The following is a 27,190-nucleotide window of genomic DNA, read 5'->3' as shown; positions in this document are numbered from 1 at the left end:
GGAGGTTGGAGCCAGGAGGGGGTTGGTCTCTTCTCCCAGGCAGCCAGCACCAGAACAAGAGGCCACAGTCTCAAGCTGTGCCAGGGGAGATTCAGGCTGAAGGTGAGGAAGAAATTCTACACAGAGAGAGAGAGATTGGCCTTTGGGATGGGCTGCCTGGGGAGGTGATGGAGTCACCAGCAGTGGAGGTGCTCAGGAGGAGATTTGATGGGGTGCTTGGTGCCATGGTTGAGTTGATTAGGTGGTGTTGGATTGGTTGATGGGTTGGACAGGATGATCTTGGAGGTCTCTTCCAACCTGGTCTGGTCTATTCCATCCTATCCTATTCTATCCTATCCTATTCTATCCTATTCCATTCTATCCTATTCTATCCTATTCCATCCTATCCTATTCCATCCTATCCTATTCTATCGCATTCCATCCTATCCTATTCCATCCTATCCTATTCCATCCTATCCTATTCCATTCCATCCTATCCTATTCCATTCTATCCTATTCTATCTTATCCTATTCTATCCTATTCCATTCTATCCTATCTTATTCTATCCTATTCCATCCTATCCTATTCCATCCTATCCTATTCCATTCTATCCTATTCCATCCTATCCTATTCCATTCCATCCTATCCTATTCCATTCTATCCTATTCTATCCTATTCCATCCTATCCTATTCCATTCTATCCTATCCTATTCTATCCTATTCCATTCTATCCTATTCCATCCTATCCTATTCTATCCTATTCCATTCTATCCTATTCTATCCTATTCCATCCTATCCTATTCCATTCTATCCTATCCTATTCTATCCTATTCCATTCTATCCTATTCTATCACATTCCATCCTATCCTATTCCATCCTATCCTATTCCATTCTATTCCATTCTATCCTATCCTATTCTATCCTATTCTATCCTATTCCATCCTATCCTATTCCATTCTATCCTATTCCATCCTATCCTATCCTATTCTATCCTATCCTATCCTATTCCATCCTATCCTATTCTATCCTATTCCATCCTATCCTATTCCATCCTATCCTATCCTATTCTATCCTATCCTATCCTATTCCATCCTATCCTATTCTATCCTATTCCATTCTATCCTATTCCATCCTATCCTATCCTATCCTGTCCTATCCTGTCGTATCCTATTCTATTCTATCTTGTCCCATCCCATCCCATCCCTGGGGCAAGGCAGCTCTGGTGGCTCTGTGCTCCACGACCCTTCCCTGCTGCAGGCTGAGCAGCAGCAGCAGGAGCAGCAGCAGCAGCAGCAGCTCACACTGCAGCACTCCAGGATGTTGTAAATAAATATATTTTACTGATTTCTCTTCTCTTCCATTCCAGTTCATTCTTTTGAACATTTTCTTTATAAAACAGTAGTAAAATTTTTCTTCTTTTTGTTTTGTTTTGGTTTTTTTTTTTTCAAATCAGAGCACAGTGCATTAAAAAAGAAAAACAAACAAAAAACAAACAAACAAAAAAACCCAAAACCCAAAAGGGAAAAACAAAACAAAACCCCCCCAGAAAAGATTAAAAAATCAGAATCCACAACTCTTTCCTGGTGGCTGGGGGAGAGGCCACAGCTCCTGCTGAGCAGGGGAGGGTCCTCTGCCCACTGGTGCCTGGAGCAGGAGTCCTGCTCCCCCCCCCCCAGCCAGCCCCACACCTGCTGGGTACCACCAGGGAGGGCCCAGCAGAGCCACCCCACAGCCACAGCAAGCCCAGCAGCCAGGGGTTTCCTCTGGCAGCCCTGAAGCTCCTCTGCAGACCCTCTGGTGACCACAGCTCACCCCCACCTCTGGGTGCTCAGCATGGGCCTGGGGGCTGCTGCCCTGCCAGGGGGGAATGATTCTCTTTGCAGGCACTAATGGCAGTGCATGAAGGATGCCAAGGCCCCCTGTGAACCAGCCCCAACCCCACCAGGGCACAGCCCAGTGCCCCTCACCCTGATGTCCCCTTCACCCCTTTGCACCCCTGCAGAGCAGTGGGCAGACCCTGCCCTGCCCCAGGACACCTCCAACACCTCCCTCCTCTCCCTCTCCTTCTCCTTCCCACCTTCTGCACTTCCCCACACCCTCACATCCCACAGCACCTCTCAGGGGGGGCACTGGGGCTGACCCCCACCTTGCAGTCTTAAATCCACCCCCAACAACCTTGTCCCTCCTTGGCTGTCCCTCACAGTCCCCACCCTATGACTTCCTCCACCCTTGGTCCAGGATGGGGTGCACCCAGCGGCTCCCTCCCCATGTGGGCTCCATCCAGCCACAGCTCCCACAGCCCAGGGGGTGATGCTGGGCTCTGCTCCCCAGCCTCCCCTGAAAAACCTGCTTGTGGTATTTACCCTGTGAGGAGCATCTCCCCTCCCCTGCCAGCCCCCTCCCCACCACCAGCCAGGCTGAGAAGGCAGAAGGTGATGCAGAGCTCCAAGCAGCTTCCCTCCACGGAGCTCTCCTGGCTGGGGAACGAGCTGGGGGCACTGGGAAGAGAAACAAACCCCAAGAGGCAAAGGCAGAGAGGAGAAGCTCAGGTTTGGCAATCAGTACAAACTATTCCCAGCTCCTGGGACAGATCCTGGACCTCCCTGCCCAGGACATCTGCTTCCAACAAGTATCCCCAAAAGTAAGAGTAAAAGCCCTTAGCCTCCCCCTGAAGAGCCAGGTGGGGCAGAGGCACCACTGTGGGGATGTCTCAAGGGAGGCTGAAGCTCACCTGGCACCCTGCAGCCCTTGTCCAGAGGCTGGCAAGGTTTTGGGGTAGCAGGAGCTGCCAAACCCCGAGGAGGGGTCCCCCACAAGGCAGGGAGTCACAGGAGGGGGTTGGCCATGCATCAAACACCACATCCCAGCTCTTTTGGAAGCCTGGAACTTACACTTGCAGCTTCAGACCCAGCTCACCCCAGTGCCCTGTGAATTAACCTGCTCCAATCAACTCCTCCCTGTGAGCAGGAGAGGCAGGGGGTGCTCCAAGGAAGGCTGTGGCACCACGAAGCATCTGCAGGGCTCAGAGGCCACCTCTGGGGAAGACTTGTAAGGGACATGGGCTCCCAGAGAGAGATGGCAAGGAGGCAGCAAGCCAGACCAAAAGCACTGAGCATTGTCCCTCTCTTCTCTTCTCTTCTCTTCCCAGGGACCTGAAGGCTCCTGCTGGCTCCAGCTCCAAGCCAGCACCCTGGGGAAAGGGGTTGGGTCCAGGAGGGTTTTGCTGAAAGGCAAAGCAGCCCAGATCACACTCCCAGGGCTGGGGAATCTGCAGCCAGGCCAAGGCCATGGAAGCCAAGGAGGCTCCCTGGGCAAAAAGAAAAGCTTGCACAAGCCAGGGCAGCCCCAGCCAGCCCCGGCCCCAGCCCCCATTGCATAGAGAAAAGGAAACTCCTACAAAGGTTCAAGTGCAGGGCAGGAGGGGCTGCTCCTGCCAGGGCAGAGCCCTCAGCTTCACTAACCAAGCTCCAAGGCCCAGTCCTTGCCCCTGCTGCTGGAGCAGCTCCTCGGTCACAGCATGTCTGCGTCCTCCATGCTGAAGCTGCTCCGGCGACTGCTGGCCTTGGAGGCCTCGGGGGACATGGCCGAGAAGAGGGGGTCGGAGGCCAGGGGCAGCATGGTGTCCTGCATCAGCATCAAGTCCAGCTCCTTCTTGGATAGGGAGGGGAAGGAAGCGCTGTGGCTGGGCTCCAGGCTGTCCGGGAAGCCCCGGGAGCCGTCGTCGAAGCTCAGGCTGTGGCTAAAGTCCAGCTGGTGGTAGGGAGACTGCGGCGCGGCAGGCGGCGCCGGCGGCAGCTGCGCCTCGGGGTCCGGCGCGGGCAGCAGCGGCTCCAGCGTCCCCTCCTCCCCACCGGCTTCCTGCTTGACCACCTGCTGGGCCAGCTCGGCCACGTTGACACCGGAGGGCGAGGAGGTGGGCAGCCCATGGACGCGCGCCTGCATCTCCAGCTCCTGCCGAGAGAGCACAGGAGGTCTGCGGTGGGGACAGCAAACAGGGAGAGGCTCACGGAGCAGCAGGGGCAGGGGGACCACGGGGCTGAGGGAGACCACCAGGCTGAGGGGGACCACAGGGCTGAGGGGGACCACAGGGCTGAGGGGGACCACGGGGCTGAGGGGGACCACGGGGCTGAGGGAGACCACGGGGCTGAGGGGGAGCACGGGGTTCAGAGGGACCACCAGGCTGAGGGGGACCACGGGGCTGAGGGGGACCACGGGGTTCAGAGGGACCACGAGGCTGAGGGGGACCACGGGGTTCAGAGGGACCACGAGGCTTGGGGGGACCACCAGGCTGAGGGGGAAGGAGGCCACAGAAGAAGCAAAGGTTGGAAAACAGTGACCCAAGCAGAGCTCAGCACTCGCAGCAGTGACCTGGTTTGTCTGAAGGGTTTGCTCCTGGTGACTTCAGAGCCCTCAGGGGGAGGAGAGCCCTGGCCCAGCCCTTCGCCTGGGCAGGACTGAGCTGCCGGTGGGGCTGGCGCGGGGCAGAGGGAGGGGAGAGCAGAGGGCAGCTCACCTGGATGCGGAGCAGCAGCTGCTTGTTCGTCATCTCCAGGCGCCGGGAGTGGTTCTCCAGGTCTCGTGAGCGCTGCAAGTCCTTCTGCATCCTCTTGATGTAGTCCACAGAGGCCTTCAGGATTGTGCCTTTGTTCCAGCGCACGTCCCTGCCGCGCAGGATGGACACAGAGGATTGCCAGCTGCCTGCCGGCCAGGCGGCCTCTCACCTCTGCTCCACCAGAAAGGCCCTCTGAAGGTACTGCCTGCCACGGGGACAAGGCTCAAGCAAGCCCCCCAGCCCCCCAGCTCCCCCAGAAGCCATGGGTACGTACAGGTCGTTGGCCTTGGGGATGAGCATCCCCAGCTCCTTGATGCGGTCGTTGATGTTAAACCTTCGCCGCCTCTCGACTGCAGGGTGAGAAGGATGGCAGTGAGGAGGCAGCAGGAGCAGGAGAAGCTCAGTGTCCCCACCAGCTGCTCCCAGCTCATGGGGTTGGGAGCCACCATCGTGGCCCGGCCAGACCCTCCAGAGACAGGGGGACTGAGGATGAGAACCCCCTGGGCCAACCCTTTGGCACCTTGCTCCCATCCATCGCCCCGGCAGGAGCAGGTCTGACCTTCCCCCAGGGCTGAAGAGAGGGACAAGGAGGGGTCTGCTGAACACAGACATCCTGCACAGCTGGGAAAGAGCTGGGGGGTTACTTCCTCACAGTGAGGTGGGATGGGGAGGGGGTACCCCAGGCCCAGAGAGGATGAAGAGGGATAGGGAAAGGGCTGGAGGGGTGGGAGAGGGAAAGGCAGGGCCAGACTCACTCAGGTTGTGATTGTCCTTCTTCTGACGCTCTTTGGCCAGGGCTCGGCTCTCAGCATCTGCAACACAGAGCCCCAGTGTCACCCAGAGGGGACAACGCTGCCTCTTACCCCACCAGCACCCCAGCCTGGTGCCTGAGCACCCCAGCACCCCCATGAGCCACCCTCCCCACCCACAGGCACGGGACAGTCCCAGCCAGTTCTGGCACCACCTGCTCCGGGGCCGTACCTGTCAGCTCTCTCTTCTGGGTGAGGTCAGCAGGGCACGAGCTGCTGGTGACACCTACGAGGGAGGCTGTCACCTGGGGGTCCCCACTATAGACATTCATGTGACTGCTGGACATGGGCAGCTGCAAAGCAGAGGGAGAGGCAGCTTAGCTCCATCTGGGGCCGCGGGACCGGGGCTCAAGCCCTGCTGCGTGGCCGCTGGGATGTGAGTGTGCAGCCTGGGCAGGTGTAATTGTCCTGCTGGGCCCTCAGAGCAGCTATAATCAGAGGAGCAAAGAAAACAGGACTTCAAAGGGCACTGCTGATCCCCTCCCACGGCCAGCATCTAAAATAGGGCAGATGAATCAGAGCAGGGCTCGGCAGGATGAATCCCACTGGGAGGCACAAGCTGCCCTGCGGATCCAATCGGAGACACAGAGCCGCTGCGAGGGGGCTCCGGGCTGGGAAACCTCTCCCAGCATGAGCAGCCCTCAGCTCTGCCCTCCTGAGAGCCCAGCCTGCAGCACTGCCTCCAGTTCTGCTGCCCCCAGCACAAGAAGGATATGGAGCTGGTGGAGAAGGTCCAGAGGAGGACACCAAGATGAGCAGAGGGCTGCAGAACCTCCCCTGTGGGGACAGGCTGGGGGAGCTGGGGCTGCTCAGCCTGGGGAAGAGAAGGCTCCAGGGAGACCTTAGAGCAGTACCTGAAGAGGGCTACAAGAAAGCTGGGAAGGGACTTTGACAAGGGCTGGGAGTGCCAGGATGAGAGGGAATGGACTGGAGCTGGAGGAGGGAAGATTTAGACTGGAGATTAGAAGGAAATTCTTGACAGTGAGGGTGGGGAGACTCTGGAACAGGCTGCCCAGGGAGGTGTTCCAGGCCAGGTCTAGTGGGAGGTGTCCCTGCCCATGGCAGGGGGGGTGGCACTGGATGATTTTTAAGGCCCCTTCCAACCCAAACCATTCTGTGAATCCCCCCCTGTGCTGCAGCAGAGGCTTGGTCCCTCCCCACATCCCTCTCCTGGCACTTGGCTTTTATGAGGGCTCCCAGCAGCCATTAGTGAGGAGGAGAAGCTGAGGAACTGGCTTTGGAGCTGTCAAAGGGAGATGTCGCTGCCTGCTCCCCTCCCTCAGCCCCAGGGGGGAGCCAGGGCCGGGCTGGCACCTGGGCATCGCCCCAGGCATGTGGCAGAAGGTCAGGTCCCCTCTGTGCCACCTCTGCTCCCCGCAGCCCAGGCTCTGATCTCCTCGGACTCACCGTGTTGGGCATGTGGACTTCAGGGTTGATGTAGCCCAAGACGTCATCCAGGCGCATGATGTCATCGATGACCTCATCAAACTGCAAGAGAAAGTGCCAGGGAGCTGCTCAGCCCCCTCCAGCCCCTCGGCCTCCCCCGGCAGCTGACCTCCAGCACAGGAGGTTCCCCCTCGACACGAGGAGCAACTTCTGTGCTGTGAGGGTCCCAGAGCCCTGGGGCAGGCTGCCCAGAGGGGCTGTGGAGTCTCCTCCTCTGGAGCCTTTCCAGCCCCCTCTGGGTGAGTTCCTGTGTGCCCTGTGCTGGATTCTATGCTCCTGCTCTGGCAGGGGGGGTGGACTGGAAGACCTCCTGGGCTCCCTTCCCACCCCTCACATCCTCTGATCCTCTGAGGGGGGCAGCTCCCCACGCCGGGGGCACCTCCTCACCTCACGCTCGGGGTTGGAGCCGATGTTGAGCATGGCCATGGGGCTGTTGGGGGCACTGTTGCCCGCCGAGGAGGACAGGACGTGGCTGGGCCGGACGCCAGGGGAGGCGGCGGGGGGCGGCTTGGGAGAGTGGCTGATGGGGCTGACGTGGGCTGCGAACTTGTTCCCATAGGTCTCCGAGAGGTAAGCTTGGACCTTCTTGTCCCGTGACTTCTGCAGGTGGTAGCTGGTAGGGTTCTCCAGGTAGGACTGCACCTGCAGGGAGACACCGTCAGAGACCCCCCACACCCTCCTCAGCATCCCCAGGGGAGAGTGGGGGGCAGCCCCCAGCCACTGTACAAGAAGGATCTGGAGGTACTGGAAGGTGTCCAGAGAAAGGCCACGAGGAGGAGGTCTGTGGTGACAGGCTGGACTTGATCTTTGAGGTCTCTTCCAACCTTGGTGATACTGTGATGAGCAGAGGGCTGGAGCTGCTCTGCTGTGAGCACAGAGAGTTGGGGTTGTGCAGGCTGGAGAGGAGAAGGCTCCAAGGAGACCTTCCTGTGGCCTTCCAGTGTCTGAAGGGGGCTGCAAGAAAGCTGGGGAGGGACTTTGGAGGGTGTCAGGGAGTGATAGGACTGGGGAGGATGGAGCAGAACTAGAAGTGGGGAGATTGAGCCTGGCTGTGAGGAAGAAGTTGTTCCCCAGGAGGGTGGTGAGAGCCTGGCACAGGCTGCCCAGGGAGGTGGTGGAAGCCTCCTGCCTGGAGGTGTTTGCAGCCAGGCTGGAGGTGGCTGTGAGCAACCTGCTGCGGTGTGAGGTGTCCCTGCCCATGGCAGGGGGTTGGAGCTGGCTGAGCCTTGAGCTCCCTTCCAGCCCTGACCGTTCTGTGGCTCTACCTTGAGGACCTCCCCGGGCACGGGCGGCGGGGGCTGGTAGTGCACAGGGGTGTTGATGGCCGGGCTGGAGGCCACGGGCAGGCGCTGCTGCTGCATGTAGCTCATCATCAGCTGCTGCTGCGCTCGCTCCCGCTCGGCCTCCTGCTGCGCCTGCTGCTTCATCAGCTCCATCCGCAGCCCGATGCGCGACGCCATGGCCGGCCCGACGCTGGCACACCGCTGCCCGCCCGGCACGGAGCTCACCCTGCGGGCACGACACAGCGCGTCAGGCCCCGACCGCTCCGCGGCAGGGAGGGAAAGGCGGGCAGGGGGAGGGGAAGGGAGGGAAACAGAGGGAAACTGAGGCGCAGGGGGAGGGAAACTGAGGTGCAGGGGGAGGGAAACTGAGGCACAGGGGAGGGAAACTGAGGCACAGGGGAGGGAAACTGAGGCGCGGGGGGAGGGAGCACACATCCCAGAGTCCCCGCAGGAGCTGCTGACTAAGCCAGGCTGATCTCCCCACCGCCAGACAGAGGGGATCTCGCCCTCCTGCCCCAGCTCCCTGCCATGCCACCACTCTCCCTGGGGACAGCCAGGGCACCCGGGGCAGGGGGAACAGGGCAGGCAGGGAGCAGCCAGGACCCCACCCCCAGAGACTCACTCACTGCCGCGTTCAGGTTTGGGTCACCGACTTCCAGAGGGCTGGAGCGGAGCAAGAAGGGTGAGGAGAAGCCAAGGAGCAGGAGGAAGCAGAGCAGCCGAAAGGGAAAGAGAAAGCAGGGGCAGAGCAGGAAGAAAAGGCCGGCGGGTGCCAGGAGGCAGCGCCTCAGCCTCAGCCTGGCGGTGCCCAAACCTCAGCCCCGCTGCGGGGGGAACAAGGCAGCCTCTGTGCGGGGCCGGCAGGGAGCGCGGGGCGGGGGGCAGGGGTGCGAGGCCCCCACCCCGCACAGACCAGGCCTTGTTCCCCCGGACAAAGGGGACGGCGCCCGCCCAGGGCAGAGCTGCCACAGCCAGCGTGCCCACGGCCTTCCACGGGGCTGGGCTGGGGGTGCGGGGCGGCTGCTCCCACACCGGGCTAGGAGGGAGATCAGAGAACCACAGAAGGGGTTGGGCTGGGTTGGGTTGGGCTGGGCTGGGTTGGGGTGGGTTGGGAGGGACCTGAATGAGCATCCAGCTCCAACCCCCCTGCCGTGGGCACGGACACCTCCCACCGGCCCAGGCTGCTCAGGACCTCATCCCCACAATCACAGAATCCTCTGCTCCTGAAGACTTCCAGGCTTGTGGAATGACTTCCTACACAGGAGTGGCAGGCAGATGCAGGATGGCTTCACCCACACAGGGCTGGGCCAGGGATGCAGGAGATGCTGTATGGGATGGGGTCTGGACCACAGCACACTGAGGGTAGGATGGAAGGCAAAGCACAGGACCCAAAGCAAAGGCTGCCAGGGGCCCAGGCAGGAGCCAAAGCCCTGGGGTCTGCTCTGCAGCAGCACCAGCAGGCAGCCCTGGAGGGGTCTGCTGTTCAAACAGGAGGGGGAGCTGCAGACAAAGGAGCCCCAGTGGGTACAGCAGAGGGGGTTCTGGTGAAGCATCTGACACACAGTGCCAGGCCATGTCCTAAGGGGGAAATTAAATCAAGCCAGCATGGGCAGAAACACGATTACATGGATCAAGAGGCAGCTATTGAACAGCAAGGGGAAGGTAATTAATTAGACATGGTGGCCTGTCTGAAGGGGGATGGGAGAAGAGGAGCCCAGGACAGCTATCAGCTGGAGCTTTAGAGCACCATCCTGGTCAGGAAAGACCTTTAAGATCATCAAGTCCCACCATGAAGAGGGCTGTGGCAAACAGCCTGAGAGGAGGGTGCCACGTGAAGCATGCCAAGGTGTAACCACCCATGGTGTGACACCCACTCACCACCCCCAGCCCCACTGTGGGACAGGGATGAAGGGAGGTGGAAGTGCTGCCCACTGCCCCAGGAAGCTCCTGAGGAAAGCAGAGGCCAAGGGTGAGGCTGGGGAAGGGTGGCCAGAGCTGGGCCTGATGAAAAAAGGGGGGTGGGGAATTAGGTCAAGTTTAAAATAATCTGCTTGGTTCTGCTTGGCCTCTCCCCACCCCCCCAAAATGCTGAGCAGCTTCTGCTTTCACTCTGAGTCAGCCCCAGGGGGAGGGTGGCAGTGGGAGAGGATGGGGACCCAGCCAGCATCATGGTGCAAGCACCCTCCCCTGGGGGGCACGTCCCACTCTGGGGACACATCCTGCCACCCTTGGGTGCAGGGGGTCAGAAATAAAGCACAGGGCAGGGTGGCTCTCCCTGGGATGCTTCCTATTCCTGGGAAGGTGAAGAGGCTTTGGCATCCTGGAAAAGCCACATCCAGAGCCTGCTCTGCTGAGCCAGAGCCACCCCCAGGCCAGGGGCAAGCCCAGGCTGGTCCCTGCCCAGAGGGGTCCCCAGCGATGGCCCAGCCCAGGGCCCAGCCAGCAGCTTGCCTGGCTCTGAGTGGGCAGCACAGCCAGGGCATGCCAGGGCATTGGGTTTCCCAGTGAGTGCTGCCAGGGCACCTGCTGAGGACATGTCTCCATCCCACATGGGTCACAGAGGAGGGGAGGGAGGGAGGAAGGCAGTGGGAGGCCCAGAGTGGGCAATGGAGCAGCAAGAAGGAGATGGAGAGGGAGAAGAGAGCCTGAAGGACAGGAAGGGAGCAGGGAAAGGGTGGATGGCCCTGGCCCCTCTCCACCCCTTGACTCCATCTGTGCTGTCTGGGGGGCCACAGGGAGGCTTTTCCTGGAGCAGCCAGAGCCCAGGGGGGCCCTCAAGCCCCTGCCCACAGCACAGGGTGAGGTCTGCAGGTGAAAACCTCCCTGGGTGCTGGGCTCCATCAGCACCGGGGCACTGCCCAGGCATCAGCCATGCTCCACCACCAGCTACCAGCCCCACTGCTGGCACATGTGGGGCTGCAGCCAGGGACTTAATCTCCCTTCAAAATATCTCTGCTGCTGTTTAGCACCCAGGTTCTTTCTGGCCCTTTCCTGCCCTTCCTCTGGGGCTGACTGCAGCAGGAGCCCAACGCGCTCAGGGCAGCCCTTCGCGGGGGGGGGCTCCAGCTGCAGGATCCCTGGGGGCACCTAGAGCTGCCCTGACCCTCACAGGGCTTTGCACAGCCCCAAGCTGTCCCCCAGCCCCCCCCGGAGCCCGGCGAGCAGCGCAGCCCACGGAGCGCATCCAGCGACAGCCAGCGGGGCAGGGGCTGCTGCTCAGCAACCGGCGGCGGCTCCCGGAGCCACCTCGGCGGCTGCCGAGCAACGCGGCGGGGAGGCTGCTGCCGGAGCTGCTGCCGGGAGCCAGCGGGGGGCACCCGGGGCCCCTCCAACGGCACAAACACCCTCACGGCTGCCCCTGCACCCACGCTGCTGCCCCTGCACCCACACAGCACCCAGTGCCCCCCCATAGGGACTAAACACCCACACTGCTGCCCCTGCACCCACACAGCACCCAGTGCCACCCCATAGTGACTAAACACCCACACTGCTGCCCCTGCACCCACACAGCACCCAGTGCCACCCCATAGTGACTAAACACCCACACTGCTGCCCCTGCACCCACACAGCACCCAGTGCCACCCCATAGTGACTAAACACCCACACTGCTGCCCCTGCACCCACACAGCACCCAGTGCCACCCCATAGTGACTAAACACCCACACTGCTGCCCCTGCACCCACACAGCACCCAGTGCCCCCCCATAGGGACTAAACACCCACACTGCTGCCCCTGCACCCACACAGCACCCAGTGCCCCCCCATAGGGACTAAACACCCTCACGGCTGCCCCTGCACCCACACTGCTGCCCCTGCACCCACACAGCACCCAGTGCCCCCCCAAAGAGACAAACACCCAGAGCCACATTGCCACCTCTGTGCCCATGTAGCACCCAGTGCCACCCCAAAGGGACTAAACACCCACGCTGCTGCCCTTGCACCCCCTCCTGCTCTGGCATCCCTGTGCCCAGGTGTGGGTTAGAAATAAAAGCTGCTGTGAGGCAGTTTCCAGATTTAGCCCCTGAGAAGCCCGGGGGGGATCACATTACCCTCCCTGGGTGGCCCCCGGGGAGGCAGCACCCACAGTGCCCACCCTGCCCACGCCGTGTGGGCACACACCACACACACACACCTTCAGCAAGTGCCAGCCAGCTCCTGCCCAGCCCCTCCCCCAGAGCTGGAGGGAGGAGGAGGGAGCCAGGGCCTGCAGATGCAGCTGAGAACCCCCAAGCTCAGCGCACCGAGGAGCTGCTGGCCCAGCCCTGCCCCTGCCCTGTGCTCCTTTCCCAGCCCTGCCCCTGCCCTGTGCCCCTTTCCCAGCCCTGCCCCTGCCCCGTGCTCCTTTCCCAGTCGATCCTGGCCCTTTGCAAGTGGAAAAATCAATTGGCAGCTTCAGCTGGGGGAGGGGACCCCCGGGGAAGGAGGGGAGCTGGGGTGGGGGCCATGCTGTGCCCCCCTACCCCAGCTCTGGGCTGCTTCATTGATAACCAAGAGGGCAGCAAAAAGGAAAAGGAGAAGAAAGAAGTGAGAAGAGCTCTGCCTCCTCCTCCCCACAGCAAGCACCGACCAAGCCTTCCTTCCTCCTTTTCAAATGCCAGGGGTGGGGGGCAGAGATGTCAGGGGGGGTGACTGAGGGAGCCTGGTGCACCCCAACCCCAAGAGCCCCCCCCAGACCCCAGCAGCACTGCAGGGCAGGCAGGGGCTGGCTGGCTGCAGCAAGCCAGGAGCCCAGAGGTGTTTGCCCTGCCCCAAGATCTGCCCTGACAGCACCAAGCTGCCACCCACCAGGCGCCCACAAAGCCACCCCCTGGGTGCCCCCAGCCCAGGGGTGGGCTCTGCTGCCATCCCACCGCGTGGGAACAGGGGGGTGATGGAGCAGGGGTTACCTGGGGGTGGGATGGCAGGGCCGGGGGGGGCACCTCTGGGTCACAGCTCCTCCATGCTCCACGCTGGGGCTGCTCCACCTCTGTGTTTCCTCCTTCCCAGCAGCCTGCACTCAAGGCAGCAGCCACGCAGGGGGGAAGTGGCAAAAAGCCTCCAGACCTGCTGGGGTTCCCTTGCTGCAGCACAGGAGTCAGAGACTGAGCTGAGAGACAGCATGGCACAGAGAGACTGAGCTGAGCCACAGCATGGCACAGAGAGACTGAGCTGAGAGACAGCATGGCACAGAGAGACTGAGCTGAGAGCATGGCACAGAGAGACTGAGCTGAGGGACAGCATGGCACAGAGAGACTGAGCTGAGCAGCAGCATGGCACAGAGAGACTGAGCTGAGAGACAGCATGGCACAGAGAGACTGAGCTGAGAGCATGGCACAGAGAGAGTGAGCTGAGAGCATGGCACAGAGAGAGTGAGCTGAGGGACAGCATGGCACAGAGAGACTGAGCTGAGCCACAGCATGGCACAGAGAGACTGAGCTGAGAGACAGCATGGCACAGAGAGACTGAGCTGAGGGACAGCATGGCACAGAGAGACAGAGCTGAGAAGCAGCATGGCACAGAGAGACTGAGCTGAGAGACAGCATGGCACAGAGAGACTGAGCTGAGAGCATGGCACAGAGAGACTGAGCTGAGAGACAGCATGGCACAGAGAGACTGAGCTGAGCAGCAGCATGGCACAGAGAGACTGAGCTGAGAGCATGGCACAGAGAGACTGAGCTGAGCAGCAGCATGGCACAGAGAGACTGAGCTGAGCCACAGCATGGCACAGAGAGACTGAGCTGAGAGACAGCATGGCACAGAGAGACTGAGCTGAGGCACAGCATGGCACAGAGAGACTGAGCTGAGCCACAGCATGGCACAGAGAGACTGAGCTGAGAGGCAGCATGGCACAGAGAGACTGAGCTGAGCCACAGCATGGCACAGAGAGACTGAGCTGAGGGACAGCATGGCACAGAGAGACTGAGCTGAGCCACAGCATGGCACAGAGAGACTGAGCTGAGCAGCAGCATGGCACAGAGAGACTGAGCTGAGCCACAGCATGGCACAGAGAGACTGAGCTGAGAGCATGGCACAGAGAGACTGAGCTGAGCCACAGCATGGCACAGAGAGACTGAGCTGAGGGACAGCATGGCACAGAGAGACTGAGCTGAGAGACAGCATGGCACAGAGAGACTGAGCTGAGGGACAGCATGGCACAGAGAGACTGAGCTGAGCCACAGCATGGCACAGAGAGACTGAGCTGAGCAGCAGCATGGCACAGAGAGACTGAGCTGAGAGACAGCATGGCACAGAGAGACTGAGCTGAGGGACAGCATGGCACAGAGAGACTGAGCTGAGAAGCAGCATGGCACAGAGAGACTGAGCTGAGCCACAGCATGGCACAGAGAGACTGAGCTGAGGGACAGCATGGCACAGAGAGACTGAGCTGAGCCACAGCATGGCACAGAGAGACTGAGCTGAGCCACAGCATGGCACAGAGAGACTGAGCTGAGGGACAGCATGGCACAGAGAGACTGAGCTGAGAGACAGCATGGCACAGAGAGGCTGAGCTGAGAGACAGCATGGCACAGAGAGGCTGAGCTGAGAGACAGCATGGCACAGAGAGACTGAGCTGAGAGGCAGCATGGCACAGAGAGACTGAGCTGAGAGACAGCATGGCACAGAGAGACTGAGCTGAGCAGCAGCATGGCACAGAGAGACTGAGCTGAGAGACAGCATGGCACAGAGAGACTGAGCTGAGGGACAGCATGGCACAGAGAGGCTGAGCTGAGAGACAGCATGGCACAGAGAGACTGAGCTGAGGGACAGCATGGCACAGAGAGACTGAGCTGAGCCACAGCATGGCACAGAGAGACTGAGCTGAGCAGCAGCATGGCACAGAGAGACTGAGCTGAGAGACAGCATGGCACAGAGAGACTGAGCTGAGCCACAGCATGGCACAGAGAGACTGAGCTGAGCCACAGCATGGCACAGAGAGACTGAGCTGAGGGACAGCATGGCACAGAGAGACTGAGCTGAGCCACAGCATGGCACAGAGAGACTGAGCTGAGCCACAGCATGGCACAGAGAGACTGAGCTGAGGGACAGCATGGCACAGAGAGGCTGAGCTGAGAGACAGCATGGCACAGAGAGGCTGAGCTGAGAGACAGCATGGCACAGAGAGACTGAGCTGAGAGGCAGCATGGCACAGAGAGACTGAGCTGAGAGACAGCATGGCACAGAGAGACTGAGCTGAGCAGCAGCATGGCACAGAGAGACTGAGCTGAGAGACAGCATGGCACAGAGAGACTGAGCTGAGGGACAGCATGGCACAGAGAGGCTGAGCTGAGAGACAGCATGGCACAGAGAGACTGAGCTGAGAGACAGCATGGCACAGAGAGACTGAGCTGAGAGACAGCATGGCACAGAGAGACTGAGCTGAGAGCATGGCACAGAGAGACTGAGCTGAGCCACAGCATGGCACAGAGAGACTGAGCTGAGAGACAGCATGGCACAGAGAGACTGAGCTGAGAGCATGGCACAGAGAGACTGAGCTGAGCCACAGCATGGCACAGAGAGACTGAGCTGAGAGACAGCATGGCACAGAGAGACTGAGCTGAGAGACAGCATGGCACAGAGAGACTGAGCTGAGAGCATGGCACAGAGAGACTGAGCTGAGCCACAGCATGGCACAGAGAGACTGAGCTGAGCAGCAGCATGGCACAGAGAGACTGAGCTGAGAGGCAGCATGGCACAGAGAGACTGAGCTGAGCCATAGCATGGCACAGAGAGACTGAGCTGAGCCGCAGCATGGCACAGAGAGACTGAGCTGAGCCACAGCATGGCACAGAGAGACTGAGCTGAGAGACAGCATGGCACAGAGAGCTGCAGCCACCAGGGCCAGGCCCTGCGGTGCCCAGGCTGGGTCTGACCTACCGCATCCCCCTGGGAGCTGCGGGCAGAGCGGCTGCAGTGCCACCCCTGCTGCAGTGCCACCCCTGCTGTAGTGCAAACCCTGCCTGCAGTGCCACCCCTGCTGCAGTGCCATCCCTGCTGCAGTGCCATCAATGCCTGCAGTGCCATCCCTGCTGCAGTGCCACCCCTGCTGCAGTGCCATCCCTGCTGCAGTGCCACCCCTGCTGCAGTGCCACCCCTGCTGCAGTGCCAGCCCTGCCAGTGAGCACCCAGAGGGGCAAAAGCCATCTCCTGGCACTCTAGAGGATGTGGCACACAGTGATCCCTCACCCTCCAGCATGGCACAGGTAGGGTCCTGCACCCTGCTGGGCAGCTCATGAGGTCCCTCCAGCACCCACAGCTGGTCCCCATCAGGATGGCAATGCCAACAGAAGCAGGCACCAGCCAGGATGGCAGAGGCAAAGCCAGAAGATGGCAAGGACCCCCATGGGATGCCCTCCACAGGTGGCACTGTGCTGGGAACCCCTCCTCACCCCCACCCTGCAAAGCTGCTTTGCACCACGTCCCCTTTGTGCCCATGCTGGCTGTGCCAACATCCCATGAGGGCACTGTGGCACCTTCCTGAGCAGATCAAGCTCCCTGTGACCAGGTCAGTGAGCTGCTGCTGTGCCACCCTGCCAGCAGCACAGGCTGGCACCCATCAGCTCCCATGCAGCTCTTGCCCAGGGCACTCACACTGACTTGGCAAGGCCACCACGGGGGTGACCTCTGCCATGCCAGCATGCTCCTGGTGTCAGGGACTGGGGAAGGCAGGTCAGGGTCCTTCATCTTCATCAGCACAGAGGCACAGAGTGCTGTGGTTGGCACCCCCAGGGCCCAGCCTGGGCTGTCAGGAAGGGATTCCTCACCACGAGGGTGGCCAAACCCTGCTAGCAGAGCAAGCTCCAGCCCCAGAGACCTCAATCTAACGCCCAGGTTGGTCATGCTGGGGCTGGGCCAGAGATTGCAGAGCTCCCATCCAGCCTACATCCCTCTGGGATGGGAAAGGCAGAGATGGTGCAGATGATCTGGATGAGGACATTGAGTCCATCAGCAGTGACTGTGCAGGTGACACCAAGCTGGGGGCAGGAGTTGAGCTGCTGGAGGGCAGAGAGGCTCTGCAGAGGGACCTGGCCAGGCTGGGCAGATGGGCAGAGGCCAAGGGCAGGAGATTGAACACATCCAAGTGCCAGGGGCTGCACATTGGCCACAGCAACCCCAGGCAGTGCTACAGGCTGGGGGCAGAGTGGCTGAGAGCAGCCAGGCAGAGAGGGACCTGGGGGTCCTGGTTGATGGGAGGCTGAACATGAGCCTGCAGTGTGCCCAGGCAGCCAAGAGGGCCAATGGCATCCTGGCCTGCATCAGGGACAGTGTGGCCAGCAGGAGCAGGGAGGTCATTCTGCCCCTGGACACTGCACTGCTGAGGCCACACCTCGAGTCCTGTGTCCAGTTCTGGGCTCCTCAGGTTAGGAAGGAGGTTGAGCTGCTGGAAGGTGTCCAGAGAAGGGCAACAAAGCTGGGGAGGGGTCTGGGGCACAGCCCTGGGAGGAGAGGCTGAGGGAGCTGGGGTTGCTTAGCCTGGAGAAGAGGAGGCTCAGGGGAGACCTTATCACTCTCTACAACTGCCTGAAGGGAGGCTGGAGCCAGGTGGGGGTTGGTCTCTTCTCCCAGGCAGCCAGCACCAGAACAAGAGGACACAGTCTCAGGCTGTGCCAGGGGAGGTTCAGGTTGGATGTTAGGAAGAAGCTCTACACAGAGAGTGATTGCCCATTGGGATGTGCTGCCTGGGGAGGTGGTGGAGTCCCCATCCCTGGAGGTGTTCAGGGGAAGACTTGCTGGGGTGCTTGGTGCCAGGGGTTAGCTGTTTGTGTGGGTTGGATTGGCTGATGGGTTGGACACCATGACCCTGAAGGTCTCTTCCAGCCTGGTTTGGTTTATTCTAATGATTCTAATAAATTGTAAGCTTCCAACTCCAGAGAGCAATGGTGCCCTGCCCGGTGCCCACCCAGCAGGCAGGAGCTGGGGCAGGCAGGTGGATGAGCAGAGCCACCCCAAGCCTGTCTGGAGGCACCTTCCCTGTGCAGCCAGCACACAGCCCTGAAAGGGAGAAGGAGAAGGCAGAGGGAGCTGGCAGATAAGAGGCAGGGTCAGTTGACAGCAGCAGCCAGAGCCTGAGTCACCAGCACCGTTTTTAGCCCTGGCATCTCAGCAACGTGGCCCACGGCGCTGTTAACAGGCCCTGGGGGCAGAGGCCAAATGTTTTCCCTTCCATGCATTAAATGCCACCCCTGGAAGCAGCCCAGGTATCCAGCACAGTGCAAACATTAGCACAAGGCAGCAGGACCCTGGCTAGAGCAGTGCCCCCCAGGCTGCCCAGGTAAGCTACACCCAGCAGGGAGGTGCCAGGGAGGAGGGAAGAGCAGCACTGGGCACCAGGCTCCCCTGGTAAGAGTCTCACAGCCAGGGCAGAACACATGGGGCCCACCCAGAAGCTCCCTGGTTCTGGGGGTGCCAAGGCACAGCCCTGAGAGCTCCCCTGGGCACGGCAGTGCTGCAGGGCTGACAACACACAGCATGGCTCTGGTGCCCCTCCCTCGCCCCAAAAGCCTCCACCTCACCCCCAAACAGCCTCTCCCTCGCCCCAAAAGCCTCCACCTCACCCCCAAAAGCCCATCTGCCTGGTGTGGCACAGCTCAGGGGCAGCAGGCATGCCAGCTCCTTCACCCTCAGTGCCTCTTCTTCACCCCAAAAGCCTCTCCTTCCTTCACCCCAAGCAGCTCATCTGGCCAGCATGGCACAGCATGCACAGCATCAGCCCAAAAAGCCTTTGTGCCCAGCATGGCACAGCCCAGGCAGGGCAGGAGCACCAGCACCCTGGTTCCTTCACCCCCAAACCCCTCTCCCTCACCCCCAAACCCCTCTCCTTCACCCCCAAACACCTTGTGCCCAGCATGGCACAGCCCAGGCATGGCACACACAGCACCACCCAAGCCAAGCACATCTGCAGCCCCCAAAGCAGGGCTGGGGGGGGCTGAGGGCACCACCATGGGGTCAGGTCCTGCCTCTGTGGCTACTCCAGAGCAGAGCCAAGCCCCTTCCTGCGGGGTGGTTGGCACGGTGCAGGAGCCCTGATTGAAACATCACTGTCCAGTGCCCACCCGGGGAATTCACAGCCTGCTGGTGCAAACAGCCTGAGCTGCAAGCTGCTGCCCCCCCCCCCCACACCCCCCACAGCAGCAATTAAAAATAAAAGTGTTAAGGGGCAGGAGAACTTCCCAGGGAGGAGGATGAGCCAAGGGGCAGTGGCTTGGCACCGCCCGGGGCTGGGTGATTAATCAGCCTTGTATGGAGGCTGCAGGGCAGGGGTGACCTTGGAGGGGCCTCGGTGGGGAAGGGCACACAGCCCTGCCCTGCCCACCTCTGGAGACAGCCAGCAGTGAGGACCCCCCCAGGCACACACACAACCCCAGGAGCAAATCCTGGCCTGCTGTGGGCAGCCTGGGTGTTAGGTTCTCAAATCACTGCATAAAGGAGCAAGGAGGGGAAGGGGCAGGGCAGGACCCTCCCTGGCCCCAGCTGGGTTCCAGCAGGGTTGATGTGACCCAGCGTGGGGCTGGGTGCCCTCAGCTTGAGAAGGACATGGAACTGTTGGAGAGGGTCCAGAGGAGGCCACAAGGATGATCAGAGGGCTGCAGAACCCCCCCGTGGGGACAGGCTGGGGGAGCTGGGGCTGTTCAGCCTGGAGAAGGCTCCAGGGAGACCTCAGAGCAGCCTCCCAGTAGCTGAAGGGCTCCAGGAGAGCTGGGGAGGGACTTTGGACAAGGGCTGGGAGTGCCAGGACGAGAGGGAACGGATTGGAGCTTGAAGAGGAGAGATTGAGACTGGAAATTAGGGAGAAATTAGTGTCTCCAGGGTCAGGAGACTCTGGCACAGGCTGCCCAGGGAGGCTGTGGCTGTGCCCTCCCTGGAGGTGTTCAGGGCCAGGCTGGATGAGGCCCTGAGCAGCCTGTGCTGGGGGGAGGTGTCCCTGCCCAGGGCAGGGGCTGGGAGCTGGCTGAGCTTTGAGCTCCCTTCCACCCCAACCCCTTCTGTGAATCTGTGACTCAGATCTCCCAAGTGCCCCCAAAATCCTAGAGACCACCCTGGGAAGTGAGGACAACCAACCCCACCCCCCGGAGCTCCATGCACCCCCAGGCCATGGTTCCAGGAGCAGAAGGCTCAAGGTGACAGCAGCCACCCCATGTGGCACCCCCCAGCCCCGGGTGGCACTCCCCGTGCCAGCACCACCCCCTCCCCTCCTCCCTCCCTCCCTCCTGCCGTGCCCAGGGCTGCTGCCAGCAGGGGACATTTATAACTAATGCCACAGCCAGCCCCCAGCACCCAGCCAGGAGCTTCCCAGGAGGCAGACTGCCTGGAAGCGCAGCCCCAGCGCCATGGCAGCCCCAGCTGCTCCCCAGCACCACCGAAGGAGCTGGGGACAGCCCGGGACAGGTCCTCCCGACCAGCCCCAGGGCCCCCCCCGCCGCCGTCCCGGCCCTTGGCAGCGCCTCCTGCGCCCGGGGCAGCACCCAGCCCCCGCTGCTTACCCCCGGAGGGGAGGTTTCTCCTCTCCCTTCCTGTCCCCCCGGCTCAGCCTGCTGCTGTCCTGCTCCGTGAAGGTCAAACTGGGCTCTGGGAAGCTCCTGCTGCCAACCCAGCCCCTGCCCTGGCACCGTGCCGCCGGCGGCAGGGTCGGGGCTCTGCCGCGGCTGCTGCCACCTCCCCAGCACAAGTTCCACCAGTCTGACCGCGAAGCAGCCCAGAGGTTTTTCTCACCAGGCTGAGCTCCCTCCTGGAGAGATCTTCACCTGCCCCCAGCCCGCAGCGGTGCCCAGGGAGCGGCAGCAGCGCCGGGGCTGAGAGCGGCACCCGAGGGGGGAGCTGCAGCCAGCACTCAGCCTGCTGCCACCCTCCCCCCTCCCCCTGGGGCATTTGCGAGCTGGAGGCAGGAGAAAAGCTCCCTGCATGCCAGGAGGCTGCAGACCCCACTGCACCAGCCTGACCCCCTCCTCATTTCCTCCTGAAGGTTCCCCACCCCACAGCCTGCAGGCAGCAGCCTGGGTGAAGGCCACAGCCGCTGCCCTCACTTCTTCCCAGGGCTCCAAAACCTTCCCTGCCCAGCCCCAAGCTCACTGCAGCCCCTGCCACCAAAGTGCCCCAGCACCAAGGACCACCTGCAGCCCCTCTGCTGCCTTCCAGGGTAGCAAAGGGGGGTCTGAAGGTGCCCAGGTCAGGGCACCCGGTGCTACCTCAGCATCTACACAAACTGCAGTGGAGGTTTGGTGACAACCAAAGCAGGGCAGAAAGAGCTGGGCAGGGGCAGGGCAAGGGGAAACCTTCAGCTTCACAACTGTTCAGCCAAGAAATAAACCAAGTAGGGCTCCTGGGGTGCAGCTATGGGAAGGCACCAGAGGGATTTGGCTCCTGGGGTGCAGCTATGGGAAGGCACCAGAGGGATTTGGCTCCTGGGGTGCAGCTATGGGAAGGAACCAGAGGGATTTGGCTCCTGGGGTGCAGCTATGGGAAGGAACCAGAGGGATTTGGCTCCTGGGGTGCAGCTATGGGAAGGAACCAGAGGGATTTGGCTCCTGGGGTGCAGCTATGGGAAGGAACCAGAGGGATCTGGCTCCTGGGGTGCAGCTATGGGAAGGAACCAGAGGGATGTGTCTGGGGGGAAGGATCCTGCCAGGGCGTTTCAGGTTTATCTGGACTGAGAGCTGCTCTGATTTGACTACAGGAGGGGCTCTGAGCAGGCAGCAGGGTGTGGGGAGCTCGTCTGGAGTGACTGCCCTGGCAAGGAGGTGACAACCCCCTGGGAGCCATCCTTAGAAGAGCCTTTCACATGAGGATGGCACAACCCCCCCTGCAGAGTGGGAGGGGACTGTGGGCTGGGATGTGGCCAGGAGCAGTCCCCAGGTGACCCCCCCCAGGTGAAGCCACCCACCCTCCTCTGCCAGTCCCACTGGGGCACACCCCACGATCCTGCTCCCAGCACCCAGCTCCCCAGAACGCCTCCCAGGCCACCCCCTGTGCCTGCAGCCGTAGCCAGAGTGGGGCTGCTGAGCTCCATCCTGCAGAGCAGCAGCACAGCACAAGCCCTGGCAGCCAGCACCCAGCCCCACACCACCCTCCCAGGCTGGATCCCTGCCCAGGACATGCCAAGCTGCTTCTGCTCCTTGCAGGCTGGCACTGTGCAGCCCTGCCCAGGGCTCAGCTCCCACCATGCTCTTCCTCTGCCCACAGGGCAATCCTGTGGTTTCTTTGCTTTCTTTCCTTTTTGCAATTCAATGCTTACAGCTTTGCTCTGCTGCCTGTTTGTCCAGCAGAAAGTGAGGGGGAAGGAGGTTGGAGTAGGGATGGCTTCTTCAAAGGCACTGCCAGCAGCAGCAGCAGGGCAGGACCAGGGCTGGCATCACATCCTGCCCATCATTCCCAGTTTTCTTGTCCCCTCCAGCCAGCTCCTGGCTGTCACTCAAAGGTGAGGAGCAGGAGCCAGAGCTCACCCTGGAGCACAAAGCTCAGCCTGCTGCATTCCTGGGCTGGCCAGGTGGTGGGACCCTGCCTGCACCTAAATCCACAAGGAAAACACACCCTGACCCAAGGCCAAGTGCCAGGCACCAGCCCTGCCAGAGGGCAATGAACTGGGGGAACCATGGGGGCAGTACTGGAGACACCAGTGAGGGAGAAAGCCAAAGCACAAACGTGCTGCATCTTCAGGGCTCTTCCTTCTCTCTTCAAAGGTGACACCAAAGGAGCTGCAAGGGTGACAGTGACCCCAGCTCACCCTGCAGAAGGGATGAGCCCCAGGAGCAGAGCACAGCTCAGCAAAGCCCAAGGTGCTGCCTGGCAAGGGCTTGCAGAGGTGATGCCACCACAGAAAGGTCACCACAGGATGCCCCTGGGGCTGGAGGCAGCATGGCCTGGTACAGGCACCTCCAAACACTCTCTGCTCTTTCACAGGGCTACAAAGCATCCAGTTCCAGCCCCTGGAAATGGCCCACAGCCACCAGAGGGTCAGAGAAACCACCACGGGGCAGCCTCAGCATGGGCTGAGGCTGTGGGATGCCACAGTGCTGGCCCAGGGATGTGCCAGCAGCACAGTGCCACTGCCAGGCTGTGGCATCCACCCCAGGGACACCACTGTGCTCTGGTGACACCAGCAAGTTGCTTCCCCCTGGCCTGGTTCCTCTTTGAGCAGTGGGACAACCCCACACAGGGCAGTCATGAAATGGCTCCACTGCAGGGGATGCAGCTCCAAATGTCCCCAGAAAACCAACCCACAGGCTCCAGCTGTCCCCAGAGCTGGCAGGGATGTGCCAGGACAGCTCCATCCCTCCCCACCTCCCACCTGCACCCCCCAGGAAAAGAGGGGGAAACAGCAATGCACAGCTGAGACCCCCCTCTGCCATCACAACATCAAGACCCCAGCACCCCTGCACAGCAACCCACAAAATGAGGAGAGTCACAGGGAGGGATTTTACCAGAGGGAAGGGACTGCAGCTTGAGGAGGGCAGACTGAGACTGGAGATGAGGAAGAAATTCTTGCCAGGGAGGCTGGGGAGGCTCTGGCACAGGCTGCCCAGGGAGGCTGTGGCTGTGCCCTCCCTGGAGGTGTTCAAGGCCAGGCTGGATGAGGCCTTGAGCAACCTGGGCTGGTGGGAGGTGTCCCTGCCCCACGGCAGGGGGGCTGGAGCTGGATGCTGGATGCTCTTTAAGGTCCCTTCCGCCCCAACCCACTCTGCCACTCCACCCTCCGTACCTGTGCCGCTTGTTTTTTCCCCTGAGGTGGGTCGCACCCCCCCGGCCTGGCCTCCCCAGCCTCATTTCCCTGCAGCTGCTGATGCTTTTTTCCACCGAGCCGTGCCGCTCGGGGCCACCACCCTCCGCCCTGGCAGTGTCCCCTCCGCCGCGCTCCGATGATTCATCACTTTGTGCTGCGCACGCAGGGCTCTGCCCCTTCCCCGCAGCACCACCGGAGCCGGGCAAAGCGGGAAGCCTCCTCGCAGCGCCGGAGCGGGGCGGGAGGGGGGACCAGCAACACCACGTGCTGTGAACTGGGAGCCGTGGAAACGTGGGAGGGGGGGGAAGAGAGAGAGAGAAAGAGAGAAAAAAGCCCTGGCTGGAATCACAACCTCCCGTCCCAAACACCCGGATGCTGGAATCGCCCCCGTGCAGCAGCCAGCTCCACCCCGGAGCAGTTTCCTACTGATAAGGGGTGGGAAGCAAAGCCAGCATCCCTAGGAATGCACAGCCAGCATCCCTCGGGAGGCATAGCCAGCATCCCTCGGAAAACACGCTCGGCTTTGCTCCGTGCAGCCAGCATCCCTCACAAAACACTCCAGCTTCCCTCTCCACACACCCAGCATCCCTCGGAAAACATGTCAGCTTTCCTCCAGGCACCCTAAAATCCTTCTGAAAACACCCCAGCTTTCCTCCAGGCACCCTAAAATCCTTCTGAAAACACCCCAGCTTTCCTCCAGGCACCCTAAAATCCTTCTGAAAACACCCCAGCTTTCCTCCAGGCACCCTAAAATCCTTCTGAAAACACCCCAGCTCTCCTCCACGCACCCCAAATCCCTCAGAAACCACCCCAGCTCTCCTCCACGCACCCCAAATCCCTCAGAAACCACCCCAGCTCTCCTCCACGCACCCCAAATCCCTCCAAGACGACCCCAGCTCTCCTCCACGCATCCATGTCAGTTTCCCTCCCGGCTCTCAGCATCCCTGCCATAACCCAGCAGCTTTTCCCCTCCATGCCCCACAGGACCAGCACTTGCCACCGGCACCGCCGGGGCCATCAGCGCCCACCTCCCCCCTTCCTCCGCAGCCTCAATCCGGTGGTTTCTCATCTCCCAACAGCCCCACTCCCAAATTCCCCAGCCCCCCCGGCCACGCCATGCTCTTGGCTGCCGGCTCCCCCAGCAGCAGGTAAGCACCGGCTCGGCCACCAGCAGCACCTGCAGCAGGGAGAAACCAGCCCTGCTCCCTCCCCCGGCTGCAGGAGCAGCCGTGCATGAAGCCAGCCCAACACGGCAGGGGGGGGCGGGGGGGAGGCTGCAGGGGAAGGGCAACAACAGCACCAAAAAACAAAAAAAGAAATAATAATAAACAAAACCAAGGAGGAGAGGAAGGGGGAAGGGGGAGGGGGAGGGGGGGAAAGTCCTCCCAAGTGCAGCGAGAGCTCCGCTGCCTGCTCCTGCTCCTGCTCCACTCTCGGCTGTTATATAAAACAAATCCCAAACTCCCCCCACGGCCCAAGGGCTGGGACGGCGCAGGAGCACTGCTGGGATTCCTGGAAGCCAGCCCTGCTTGTCCCCGGGCTCGCAGGGGTTGATTTATTTATCTGCCAGGAGCACAACAATCACCGAATCGCCGCCGCTGGGGTTTGGGTTGGGTTTTTTTTCCTCTCTTTTTTTTTTCCTCTCTTTCATTTTTTTTTTTTGCCCTTTTTTTTTTTTTTTTTTTTGCCCTTTTTTGCTTTGTTTTGGAGGAAATTTCCCCATCATCTGACTCACTGAAGCTTTGGAGGAGGCCACGGGCATGAGGGCTGGCGTAATCCCTTCCTGCTTCGCAATTAATTCGTGAATATCATTAATTGTACACCGTCCCCGTCCGTCCGTCCGTCCGTCCGTCCCCCCCCTCCCCTTACACCATTCTCCACACACAGCCCCCCCCCCCCGAATCCCTGCTGCAAGCAGTGTGTCAAAAGGTCCTCTCGGCGACCCCCTCAAAGCCCCGCGCCGTGGGGTACCCCAACTCTTTCCCTGCCTTTTGCAGCCCCCCCCCAAAGCAGCAGGGACAGGGTTTGAGGTTGGGGGGGGGGGGGGAGGGGTTGACAGGCACACATTCGCTCTCCTGCCCGCACCAGACCGGGAGGGATTTACACCCTGTCCCTGGGGGGGTGCACGGAAAACCCCCACACACCCCCCGAGCACACCCAGCGCTCCAGGTATCAGCGCCGAGCGCTGGAGCATCCGTGCCTCAGTTTCCCCACTCGGGCTGGGGGTCACGCTGGTAAATGCCACCCGGGCAGGTCACCTCCGGCTGCCGCAGGGGCTCGAAACCCCCGGGACCCTTCGGCCTTTTTCCTGGGGCGGGGGGCACCCGGCCAAGCCACAGGACAACCCCCCCTGGCCAAAGCAGCGGCTCCAAGCCGGTAGCGCCGGGAGCAGCCATAGCAGCCCGGCCGGGAGCTGCCGTCGGCGGGGGCCGCTCCCGGGGGCGGCGGAGCGGGCGGGGGGAGTCCGTTATTATTAACAGCCAAAAAAAACAGGGGGGGGGAGGGGGAAAGGACGAGTCCAGAGCGCCCCAGGATGGGGCAAAGCGACGGGGGGGCAAAGCGGGCTCGCGCCCGAGGGGGTCCCGCTGCACGCCTGCCCCCCCGCCCCGTCCGGTATTCCCTCGGTACCCCCCCGGCACCCCCCGCACTCACCCGGTGGCTGCGGGGCAGAGGGGAACGGCGAAGTGCCTCCCTCCGACTCCACTCGGCCCGGCTCGGCTGGGCTCGGCTCGGTTCGACTCCGCTCGGTTCGGGTACGGTCGACTTTTGGTTCGACTCCGCTCGCCTTAGTTCGGTTCCACTCGGCCCGGCCCGGCTCAGTTCGGCTGCCCTCGGCCCGGCCCCGCTGCTCCCGCGCCGAGGGAGGGCAGCACTGCCCGCCCTGCCCTGCCCGGCCCGGCGCGGCGCGGCGCGGCGCGGCCCGCTCGGCTCCGCAGCACGCCGGGAGCTGTAGTCCGCCGCGGGGCCGCCCTCCCCTGCCGGGACTTGTAGTTCCCGCGGCCGCAGCCAGAGCTGGCGCTCGGGGATTTCCTGCCCCACGCACGGAGCGGCTTCCAGCCCCGGGGCGCCACGAGGGGAGGGTTGTCAGGGCTGGGGGGTGGCCCAGCCCCTTGCACCAGGGTCATGCAGCCCCTTGCCTTGGTGGCATGCAGCTTCTTGCACCAGGGTCGTGCAGCCCCTTGCACCAGGATCCTGTGGTCCTTGCCCCAGGGTCGTGCAGTTCCTTGCACTGAGGTCACACAGTTCCTTGCACCAGAGTCGTGTAGCTCCTTGCACCAGGGTCGTGCAGCCCCTTGCTCTGGTCCCAGCAGTTTGTGGCCATGGAGGGTTGGCAGTGACCTAGGCACTCAGCAGGCGATGGGAGCAGCAGCAGCCTGTGCCTGCTGGAGACACTGGGGAGGGTTTGGCTCCTCTAGCCAAGACCCTCAGG

At 61.6% G+C, this 27,190-nt stretch overlaps 1 protein-coding gene across 1 annotated transcript; it reads right to left on the bottom strand.

Moving 5' to 3' along the window:
- Positions 1-1,298: 1,298 nt before the first annotated feature.
- On the bottom strand, positions 1,299-26,655 carry TFEB (transcription factor EB). Its single transcript, XM_068159782.1, has 9 exons — positions 26,413-26,655; positions 8,053-8,296; positions 7,175-7,429; positions 6,749-6,829; positions 5,514-5,634; positions 5,288-5,344; positions 4,807-4,882; positions 4,494-4,641; positions 1,299-3,931 (listed from the first exon to the last, which is right to left on the bottom strand). The coding sequence occupies exons 2-9, from the start codon at positions 8,245-8,247 to the stop codon at positions 3,491-3,493; spliced, it is 1,374 nt and encodes a 457-aa protein (XP_068015883.1). The 5' UTR covers positions 8,248-8,296; positions 26,413-26,655; the 3' UTR covers positions 1,299-3,490.
- Between the last annotated feature and the right edge of the window lie 535 nt (positions 26,656-27,190).

Source organism: Melanerpes formicivorus, unplaced genomic scaffold (assembly GCF_026170545.1).
Source record: "Melanerpes formicivorus ecotype bairdi unplaced genomic scaffold, bMelFor1.0.p_v2 SCAF_46, whole genome shotgun sequence".
NCBI classification, from domain to species: Eukaryota; Metazoa; Chordata; class Aves; order Piciformes; family Picidae; genus Melanerpes; species Melanerpes formicivorus.
This window is presented reverse-complemented; position numbering and strand designations above follow the sequence as displayed.